At 48.1% G+C, this 11,818-nt stretch overlaps 1 protein-coding gene across 1 annotated transcript; it reads right to left on the reverse strand.

The window, feature by feature from the left end:
- Positions 1 to 8,228: 8,228 nt before the first annotated feature.
- Positions 8,229 to 11,773, reverse strand: RPL32 (ribosomal protein L32). Its single transcript, XM_040408381.1, has 4 exons — positions 11,658 to 11,773; positions 9,034 to 9,134; positions 8,764 to 8,945; positions 8,229 to 8,401 (listed from the first exon to the last, which is right to left on the reverse strand). The coding sequence occupies exons 2-4, from the start codon at positions 9,127 to 9,129 to the stop codon at positions 8,272 to 8,274; spliced, it is 408 nt and encodes a 135-aa protein (XP_040264315.1). The 5' UTR covers positions 9,130 to 9,134; positions 11,658 to 11,773; the 3' UTR covers positions 8,229 to 8,271.
- Between the last annotated feature and the right edge of the window lie 45 nt (positions 11,774 to 11,818).

Below are 11,818 nucleotides of genomic sequence, written 5' to 3' on the forward strand. Positions count from 1 at the left end.
AAACCCCTTGCTACCTAGTAAGTACCTTTCAAGTTCCAGGCAGTCAGGTGGGGATTTTTTTATGCCGGGGTGAAATACTGGACCCTGGTTTAATAGGTCCCGGATCTCTGGAAGTACCCAAGGGTCCGAGACCAACATGATCCGAAGCCACGTGAACCATGATCTCCTCTGCCAAAACAGGGCTATGAGGATAACCCTTGCACAATCTTCCCTGATCTTTCTTAGAACTCTTGGAATCAATTGGAGCGGAGGAAAGGCATAGGCTAGGGGGAAATTCCATTTCTGAAGTAAGTCATCTCTCTCACAAGGGGATCCCGATGGGTCTAGGGCAGGGATGGCCAACCTGAGGCTCTCCAGCTGTTACAAAACTACAACTCCCAGCATGCCCACACTGCCTACAGCAGGACATGATGGGAGTTGTAGTTTTACAACAGCTGGAGAGCCGCAGGTTGGCCATCCCTGGTCTAGGGAAAAGAAACTCTGAACCTTCCAGTTCTTGAAAGTGGCAAAAAGGTATATTACTGGAGAACCCCAGAGAACAGTTTTCTCGAAAATGGACTGGTTCAGGCTCCATTCGCTCTAAGATAGAAAATGACTCAAAATCTGCCTGTCCGTTTTCCAGCCCCTTAATATGTACTGCTGAGATTGAAGCACACTGTCTGCTAACAAGAGGATTTTCTGAGCTTCCTGCATCAGAGTCTTGCATTTTGTACCCCCTTGTCTGTTCAGACCATCGTTTTGTTGTCCGTCATAATTCTGAGATTCTTCCCTCTTATTTTCGGAAGGACCGACCTCATTGCCAGACCTACTGCTGCCAGTTCTTTTAGGTTGGAGGAGCTCCCTTTTTGGTCATCCCCCCAAAGACCTTGTAGGGAGATTTCCTGAATGTGAGCCCCCCCCCCCCCAGGGACTTGCATCCGTGGTTAGAGATACCAGGTCTTCTAACCTCCATGGAACTCCCTGAATTAATTTTTTTCTTTCTAACCACCATCCTAAGCTCAGGAGTGTTTGGTCCAAGATTCTTATTTTTGATTCTAGAGAGTTGTTCTTTTCCCAGAAAATGATGATTACACTTACCGGTAATCGGATTTCCCAGACCCCACGACAGCACCTTAGAGAGATGGGATCCGTCCCCAGGGACTGCAGAATAAAAAGGTGGAGCCTCTCCAACCTCAGGGGTTTACAGAGCATGAGAGGGACTCCAACCTAGGTTAATTCATCTAATTATGTGCGTATATACAGTCCTGATCAAAAGTTTAAGACCACTTGAAAAATGGCAAAAAAATCCTATTTATCATGGCTGGATCTTAACAAGGTTCCAAGTAGAGCTTCAACATGCAACAAGAAGACATGGGAGGGAGACAAAGCATTTTTTTAGTATTCAATTTAATGAAAACAATGAATAAACTGAAACAGGCTGTTTTTCAGCTGATCCACATTTTAGGACCACATGTCTTTAAAAGGCCAAATCTGTGCAAAGATGTGGATTCATTGTCATTTTCTGTCAGGTAGTCACACGTTGTGATGGCAAAAAAACTCTCCCTTTTTGAACGTGGTCGGGTTGTTGAACTGCATAAGCAGGGTCTCTCACAGCCGCCATCGCTGCGGAGGTGGGACGCAGGAAGACAGTCATTTGGAATTCCTTAAATGATCCTGAGGGTTAAGGAACAAAAAAGTCAAGTGGAAGACCCAAAAAATGTCATCAGCTCTGAGCCGGAGGATCCAATTGGCTGTCCGTCAAGACACTGGACGATCCTCGACCCAAATTAAGGCCCTTACTGGTGCTGACTGCAGCCCCATAACCATCAGACGGCATCAGAGACTGAAGGGCTTCAAAAACCTTGTCTCCTTGAACGCCACAGAACTGCTCGTTTGGACTTTGCAAGAGAGCACCAAACATGGGACATTCAAAGGTGGATGAAAGTTTTATTCTCTGATGAGAAAAAATGTAACCTTGATGGTCCTGATGGTTTCCAGTGTTAGTGGCATGACAAGCAGATCCCACCTGAGATGTTCTCTACGCCCCACACTGGAGGGGGCGCCATAATGGTCTGGGGGGCTTTCCCTTCCCCCACGACAGCACCACAGAGAGAGATTACAGAGAAGAATACCCCTTCCTTTTGGGGGGGCCACCACTTGCAGAACCTCTTACCGACAGAAGAACAGAGGCAGAATTTAGCTGGAGCCGATAGAGACGGTAAGGTAGAAGGAGAAGACCACGTGGCAGCCGCCTTACAGGTTTGCTCATCAGAAACATTAGCCCTCTCCGCCCAAGAGGTAGACTGCGCAAGTAGAAAGTGTTTCCAGAAGAGAAAAAAAATGACCTAATCTATCCGGCTAGTGAACTCGTTCGAGGCCGCCTTACCCTTATTTATATACAAAAAATTTCAAAAATCAACACGTATTGCCGTATGTTACTATTTTAAACAAAATAAAAGAAAAACACAAAAGAACATTTCATTTATCTGCTGTGATCTTTGTAAAAATATTACCCTTATTTATGACAGAAAAGGGAACAAAAAGCGTAGAGGACTTTCTCCAAGCCTTAGCTACCCCTAGGTTACGTATAAGGCATCTCCTAATCTCCAGACAGTGGAAACCTATTCCTTTTGATCCCTGGGCTTATCAAAAGTGCTTGAAAAATAATCAAAGCTAAGAATACCCAGATGGAAGCACAGAGAATCCAAAATCTAACTAGAGGTCCGAACTTAAAGAAAAAGGGTCGGATCAATAACATCCTAGGAAATTTTAATACCGGACATTCTACTTAAATCCAGCATAATCTTATAAAATAAATCTCATCAAGTGTTGGAGTGCTCTGCCTATTGTAGACTAGTAAACTACAAATTGATAACCAAACATAGCCACAGAACTAGTTCACCCTGCATGCATAGCCACCAAGATAGACCGCCACAAAGACATGGCGGCACCGCTGGTCACAGACACCCACTCAGAGCCAAGCACAGTCATCCAGACACTGCTGCATGAGTGGTTAACCATTTAGACATGGCAACAGAAGATACCAGCCATGTAGACACAGCCGCCAGAAGCCGCCCCCCATACAGACACGGCCGCAGAAGCCGTTAGCCATGCAAAGCTGCTCGCCGATCAACACAACCGCACTAGATAAACCCAGAAGCAGACAGCAAGAACAGTCATCCCAGCAAGCATAAACACAGAAGCAATCAGCTCCATAGGTACATGAGGCCATCCAGGCAAATACAAAAATGCAGCCAGCCAGCGACTCAAATAAGGCAGTCAGCCAGTGTGAGGAATATGGATCATTTTTTAATGGCAGCCATGCTATTCATCTGATTCACCTTTGTCAGTGTACCTGCAAAATAAGCTCTCACTCCAACCATCTGCTTGTCAGATAGCAGAGGTAGTGAACTCCACAGGGGTTCTGGCTTCAGGGAGGCCACATGCGTATGAATTCTAATTGCTAATCCTACAGGAAAACCTTTCTGTAGGGGGGTCTCAGCCCTTGCCCAGATCTATCATTTCCCCCCAGACATCATGGAACCGGCGGTTCATAAGGAATTATGAATCGCCCCTCCACCCCAGACATAAGTCAAATATATTTATGCGATCCTGGGGCAAAGACGAACATGCCCATGGTAATAGGTTGGAGGTCAGGTGCTAGGGAGAGGCGATATATCTCCCCACAAACTAAATAACGGTACCATGCTTGGACTCTACTTGTAGCCGGAACCCAGACGGGTCTGTTGGTCCCAGAACCATCTGCCTGTGACCTTCTGATCTGGAGCTATGAACCCTAAAGGGTTTTGTGGGTCATTGAGCTGCCAGGATCAGCAGGGAATGGGGGACCGTTCCCAGAGGCGGGAAGAGGAGGGGCCGGCTACAGTTTAAAAGGCTTATGCCAGCCAGCGGGCGTGTCTTTCTCTGAAGGAGGGTCACATCGTGCCATGTGTTTAGGGGGACCTGCAACCTGCCGACATCACTGCCCTCCATGTGAATACAGATAAGAACTCATCACAACCCAAAAGGACTCATCCATCCGGTAAACTGACTTTTGCTCTGTGCAATCCTGTTTGTACCCTGTCACCTGTATCTGTAACCTCAGACCACTGTATATATGCCTTGTGTGTATAGTGTTATATCCAGTGTGCCCTTAAGGCGATTAAATATATCATTTAATCTTGTGCTGTCTTGTATCTCGATCACAAATCCCCACGTCTGTGTTTCGGCCTAATTTAAGCTACCGCGGGTTGTTTTCTCACCCTATATAATCCCGTTACCGGACCGAGCTTATATCAAACAAGAAGCTGGTGGCAGTCTACCCGGGCTGGGAAAGTGCCGTTTCACTGGGGTATTGGAAAGGCTCTCAGCTTGTTGCCCCTCAGTGCCCGTGTGGACAGGAGGAGTCTGTGAAAACTGTACCAAGACTGACCTTACCCGCTCCTCTGGGAGGGCGTGGCACAACGTCACACCTTGGTAACCAGTGACCATACCGTATCTCGTGAGCTTGATGTAGTTGACGTCGGACGCCAGTCGGGGCACGGTATTAGTCACAGCCATCCAAACAGGCACAGGCTCAAAGGCATTTAGCCAACCAGGTATAGACTCTACAGGCATTAGTCGACCAGGCATAAATGCTACAGGTGTTCAGCCAACCAGTCATAGACGCTGTAGGCGCAAGCCAACCAAGTATAGATGCTACGGGCGTTCATCCCACCAGGCAAAAGATCTAACAGACGTTCAGCCGAAAAAGATGCAACAGGCGTTCAACAAAGCAATATAATGCAAGACATTCAACCCAGCAGGCATATATGCAAAGACGTTTAGCCATACAGGCATCAGTAATCAGAAAAAAACAACATAACAGGCATTCAGCCAGGAAGGCCTGAAGACAGTCATCCAGTCCCCCAAAGATGGCCATCCAGGCCCTTAAGCCCTGAGGCAGACAACCAGGCCCCAAACAGGTCCCGAGGCAGCAATTGGGTTTGAAGCAGCCAGATTCATACCAACCACATAACACAAATATTCGCTGTATAACCTAAGTACAATCCATCATAAGGAGCACCTTCTTTCACAGCCCTGGGGGCTGCATGGTCTAGGCTACTTCTTCCTCGTCTGAGCCGCATGCCGGAGGATGCCCCGGAATACATGTTCCCTCCACGGATCCGGGCTGCATGCTGTGGAACACAATACCCCCCTGGGGCTGCTTCCTCTTACCCATGGATCCGGGCTCCAAACATCACGTGGCCTTACTCCCCTGGAGGAGCCCACACACCTGCCGGAAGAACCAGACAGAGGGCCCGGACCCCTACCGGCTCCTAGGGTCCCGCCAGCCCAACCTATGGGCAATAGACCCCAGCAGGTATTACCACATAGCCTTCCATAACATCTCTGGGACTTCAGGACTAGCGGTACCTGAAAAGAAAACTGCAGGTCTCCCGCTCCAAGAACAGGAAACCACTGAGGTCGGAGAGGCGCCACCTTTTTATGCTGCAGGTTTCCTGTCCCTGAGGGCTGATCCTCTCTCTGTCCCACTGGAGAATCCTCGAGTGAAGTTATGCCCATCTTATCGCCGGAATACATGAAAAAGAATATCTTTTTCTCTTCTATGAGCCGCCATTATTTTTGTGAATACCCTTGGAGCCATGGAAAGGCCGAACGGGAGGGCCTGGAACTGAAGATGTTGTAGCTGCCCCTCTATTTTAACCACGACTCAAGAACTTTTAAGGTCCCTGGAAGACTGGGACGTGATGGCATGCATCCCTGAGATAGAGTACTGCCATGAAACAGTGAGGAGGAAGGTTTATTACTGATCTTCTAGTTGCCATTCTTAATTATTTTATTTGTAGAAACCGGTTTAACTAAGTTTATCATCGTTCTGAAAGACCCACCTGTTTTTGTTTTTTTTACTAGAAATAGGGGAGAGTAAAACCCCTCGCCGCCTTCTCCTTTTGGAACAGCAACTAAAACTGATTTTTGTGATTAATCTTAGTACTTCTTCCTTGGCTGATTTTCCTTGAGCCGAAGTCTGAGCTTTTGTCACTAGGAATCTTACCGGAGGGATCATACGAAATTCTAGTTTTGGTCCAGTGAGAAGTGTCTAGAATCCACGAGTTGCAAGAAATCTGAGACCAGGTGGGAAAAATAAAATGGTTTTAATCTGCCTCCTACCTGAGCTCTGGCGTCATTGCTGATCTTGTTTCTTTTTGTCTGCAAAGGGCTGGTTGAAAAAAAAAAAAAAAAAAATCTTCCCTTTCTTTGGGTTCTAAATCTATCCTCCCTTGGATTTTTTTGTCTCTCTGTTGTTCCTAAAGGGACGTAAAGGACGGGTAAATCTATTCCCCGAAGAGAAGGAACCCTGACTTTTTTCTTTTTATCCGCAGCTTTGTCTAGTAGGTTATCTAGAGCCAGCCCAAAAAGGTATTACCCTCCACATGGAACACCACATAGCCAGAGCACTCTACGGGCAGAATTTGATAAAGCGGCAGATCTAGCCGCCAATCTTACTGAATCAGCCGAAGCATCGGCCAAAAAATCTGCCGCTTTTCTCATAGTGGCCAAGGATGCTAGTATTTCTTCTCTGGGACATTATTCTTTGATAGATTTTCTAGCTCAGAGCCATAAGGGAATGGGCCGTACATGTGGGAGCGATACTTGGTCTGAAGGAGGAGGTTGACGCCTCCCAGGCTCCTTTATAAAAAGCCTCTGCTTTTTTTTATCCAAAATGTCCCCAAGTACCCCCATATCATCAAAGGGAAGGGCCGTTTTCCTAGAGACTGTAAATATGGCTACATCTATTCTAGGCGCTTTATCCCAAGCAGCAGTCTTCTTTAAAAGGGATATTTTCATTTAAGTTTTTTAGAAATATAAACTTGTTAGGTTTCTTCCACTCCCACTTAATTAAGGCCCATACATTTTTATGTACCGGAAACACCCTATGGTGTCTGGATTCTTTTTATCTCTTCTATGCAAATCGTGGATCTTACGGCTTTTAAAATTCTATCCGTATCTTCTATTAGAAAACATGGTTTGCCACTTATCTCGCCTTCCTCAGAAGATAGGGACACATTTTCAGAATGCCAGTATAAGGTGGAGTGTATTTTATCTTCAGAATCAGATGAAATAAACTCCTGAATCTAATCGCCTCAATTTTGGATCTCTTGTACCAGCCGCTCTTTTTGAGGATGGAGAGGAATTGACTTCTGATCTGACCAACGTCTGAAGACCATTCTAAAATGACAGCGATTCCTCAGCCACTGTTCTATCAATGCAACTCTGACATCCTCTTCTCCCACTCAGGTGGTAAAACTGATATACAAAGACCACACAATTTATTCTTTTTAGAAACAATCTTTCTAGGCTTTGCCTGCAATCACATTTAGGTATAAGGGTATCAGAAGAGACGCAGGACTCAATATGCCCCAGAACACTCACCCCTCAGAGGTACCAGGGCTGGGGGGACTCCAGACTCCTGTGTGCTTCCCACCGGACCGCCAAGCCAGAAACTACGCTGTCCATCTGCTTACAGAGCGCCCTTCTGATAGGCGCTCTGTGATGGAGTCACCGCGTCCTCCACATGCTTTCCTCAGCCTCTCCTCCTCCCCGTGGCAAGGAAGTCCGCGTCTCTAGCACATCAGCGATGCCGCCAGGCACACCACGCTCTAGCACCCAAGACGCTCCCTCCGGAGGCTTGCTGTGCACCAAATGATGCCGTTTCTTACCCCAGGGGACTGCAGGTATGCCCAATGGAAAAAAGCAATGCTCCAGCCTAGAAACTGGGGCCAGCATAGGAGCACCATCAGGGGGAAGGATCTTGAAAGAAAATTGCAGGCATCCCCAGAGACAGGAAATGACACTGAATCGGGAGGAGTGTCCCGCTCTTTTATTCTGCAGGTTTCCTGTCCATGGGGGCGGATCTTCTCTCTCATGGTGCTGTCATGGGTGAAGGAAAAACTGCGGTGATTCACGAAATAATGAGCAGGGCACAGGGAGAAGAGTAATCAGTGCAGCTGCTTGACCGACTAGTCTTTCTATATGCCAACAGATCTCTCAGGTCAGGCAGAAGAACCTGCAGATGCCTTCTCCACGCACACTGCTCGTTTCTCTGAATCACCGCATTTCACAGTAAAATACAGCTTCATGTCTTCAGGAACACTGTGGGGATTTCATGCTGTGATGCACAGCACCTTGTACCATTACTATTGACACCCCCACACGCTTCAGAACCCAGACAGACTGACACTCAAAAATTTCTTTTTCACGTTTATTTAGCACAAATAACCACAGAGATAATTATTCATTCTCTTCGCTGCGCAGTCTGGCGTTGGGGTTCGTGACTTTGATGGCGAGCTGTGCCGCTCTCTCCACAATGGTCTTTCGGTTCTTTGAGGAGACATTGTGGGCGATTTCTGCACAGAAGGACCTAGGGAAAAAAAAACAGTTTGTGAGACCAGACCAATCATGGAGAAATCTAATCTCCCAGCAGCAGGCCAGCCCTGGATTCCTGATGCTATGGTGCGACTGGTATGGCTGTAACCCGAGGTGTCACAAAAGCAGTGAGCGTGTAATGCACTGATGCATCATATCCAAGATGTAGTACAGCGCTCCACCATCTCTTGAACTGCCATAGAAACGAATTGAGGGGCCCAAAACAGCTGCTCCATTTATTTCTCGCAGTTCCATGGGGTACAGGTCCCCGTGATCAGAGGGGGTCCCAGCTGTAGGACTCCTACAGATCTAATAGTTAACCCCTCCCCTTTAACCCATCCCACACCAGGCACTTACTTGTTGCTCATCATCAGAACCTCTAGCTCCTTGACATTGTGGACCAGGAATTTGCGGAACCCGGTGGGCAGCATGTGTTTGGTCTTCTTGTTGCTACCATAACCAATGTTGGGCATCAAGATCTGCCCCTTGAATTTCCTGCGGGCTCTGTTGTCAATACCTCTGGGTTTACGCCAGTTACGCTGCAGAAAAGAAAAGTTGTCATGTGAGTTATCGCTGCCTCCGACATCCCCACACACGTGGATTAAACATGGAGGACTCTGTACTGACCTTAATCTTTACATAACGGTCTGACTGGTGGCGGATGAACTTCTTTGTCCGCTTCTTGACGATCTTAGGCTTTTTGAGGGGTCGGAGAGCCACCATGATATCTAAAGACAACACCTGATTGGTTAATATTTTACCTGCGTTTTAAAAACTATAAAGCGCCATAATCAATTGTATGTCGCAGATCAACTTCCATCAACTGATATGCGAGACCAGCCACGGAATGGGTAATACACTGCTGTGCTCTCCCTCCAAGACTGCATGCTGCAAGAGCACAGAGGGCCCCACAGACTCAAGTATGGAGGGTGGAAGGGTCTTACTGTCCCCGCAGGAGACCTCCCATCACATGCTGGGCGGGTCTGCCTGCTGCAAACCCTGCTGATCACAGAACCCCCTGAGAAAAGCATGCAAACGCATCACCAAACAATACTGCAGCAAACCACACCGTACTGACAGAAAAATAACTAATGCAAGTGTGAACAGAGACCAGGAGCTCAAGTCTCACTGCAAAACGTCATGCACTCACTGTGCAATGAAGAAACGTATGCTCTGTTCACACCAGCATGACTGAGCCATAGCAAAATGCATTAAAGGGGTTGTGCAGCCGTTACATATTGATCACTTATCCTCAGGATAGGTCATCAATATCTGATCGGCGGCCGTGCTTTCTCTTCAGATTACACTGCGAGTCTTGTTTGTCGAGACGCAGTGTAATTACAACTACTCATCCTGTTTAATTAAGAGAATGGGATCAGTAGTTGTAATCAGCTTGCGCCTCCTCTCCAAACAGCTGATTAGCGGGGATCGGACCCCCACAATCAGATATTGATGATCCATCCTGAGGACAGGTCATCAATATGCAGCTGCTGCACAGACCCCTTCAAAGTCAATGCCCATCTCATGACTAACCCAGCACTGGCACAGATTTTGTTTTTCTGTTCCTATGACAGATGTGAACAGAGCCTTAGGGTCCATTCACACGTCCCCAAGTGTGGTCCACATCCGTTCCGCAATTGTGCGGACCCATTAATTCTCTATAGGGACGGAATGGATGCAGAGAGCACACCATGTGCTCTCCGCATTTCCGGAGCGCGGCCCCGAACTTACAGTCCGCAGCTCCGCAAGAGAACAGAGCATGTCCTATGCGGACAAGAATAGGACTTCTCTAATTAGTGCCGACCATGTGCGGCCGGGTGTATTGGCTGGATCCGCAATACACTACGGACGTGTGAATGGACCCTTAGACTGATAACCGTCCACTGCCGGAGCATTCATTCCTGATAACCGCCCCTTCACATGCCGTGTTCTCCATGGACAGCACACGCACCCTCTGATTCTAATGTGCCTAATTACACGTCAGTGGAAAAGACATGCACTTAGGTTTGCGATGCGGACCACACGTGACCATTAAAGCCCATGGGTCTGTGAAAAGTCACTGAAGTCCCGGAGAGCATCCTTGTTCTGTCAGTGATCTACACGAACCATTGGTAGATGTTCTAGAAATCAAATTTCAGCCTAGCCGTTTTTGTTGAAAATGGACGACTGAGCAAAGAAAAAGAACATTTCTGGACAGACTAGAGGGATCAGTGTAAAGGGATCTACTGAACAGAAACAATGGATCTCTGGGAGGATGAGAGGAAACGACTGCCACATTAAACATGGATGGCACCCGTGGTTTTCACGGACCCATAGACTAAGGGGCGTGATGGATCCGTGAACACGGACAGAACAGAGCGCGCTTCTGTGCCAAATCCCTGATGTGTGAATACACATAAAAATTAAGGGAGACGTGCGCTTAGCCGCAGCTCTCACCACCGCTCCCTATAGACGCCCACTATTAGGCTGCCCCAGATGTGGGACCCCCACCCATCTTATGTTGACCACCTATCCAGAGGACTGCTCAAATATCTGAAAGCTGGACAACCCCTTTAAAGGCCCTCACTTCATCTCCTTTGCGGTATTTGATCGCGCAGTGCGTGTAATCCCGGATCCTACAGGAGATTATACACGAGACGACCCCCATAAAGCCTATGCATCTACCATAAACACAGCCGCACTACAGGGGCGTGAAGGTGTGAACACAGTCATACACTGGTGACCAGTATAGCCGACTCATACCCTACTGGTGCCTGAACCCCCCCCACTACTTCCCAGTTATGAGCCACATGCATCTCCTTGCACAACTTTTCCAAAACAGTCTGGGCTCTGCTACATCCCGAGCACAGTGCAAACTGCAGCCCCTGAAGAGGAGCCCATCATACAGGCCTGTGACATGGAGGGACACGGTGGTCCCCGGGGATAACCTCAGTCTGGACGCCATGCTGGGACTTCTAGTCCTACACGCGGCTTCCCTCCAATTATTCAGCCCTCCATATATCAGGCCTATCCCCACGCACCCTCCTCAGGTGCTGTCAGCAGTAATAGGGCTCAGCTCCGTCACCACACACACAAGCCGCCATATTCCTCACAGGCCCGGCAGACTTCACACCTCATATCCCGGCCGTACACCCGGCCCCAGTACAAACTAACCCAGCAGATAACCCCCGCCACACCACCGGCTAAAGATGATGCATCTACCGGTACAAAACTGTGATAGAATCGGCCTGGATGACAATGGATTCACTCACCGGTTGGGAGCGTCCGCCTTCTCCGCAGACAGCTCGAGGAAGAGAGAGAGCAAGAGGCGCTGGGCGAGGTAAAGAAGAGCCCGGCACTTCCGGGAGCAGCAGCGACACCCAGGGAGCGGCACCCAGCGGTACTGCAGCCCAGGAAACCAACAGGTGTCTGG

The sequence above is a fragment of the Bufo bufo genome, chromosome 9 (genome assembly GCF_905171765.1).
Source record: "Bufo bufo chromosome 9, aBufBuf1.1, whole genome shotgun sequence".
Taxonomy (NCBI): Eukaryota; Metazoa; Chordata; class Amphibia; order Anura; family Bufonidae; genus Bufo; species Bufo bufo.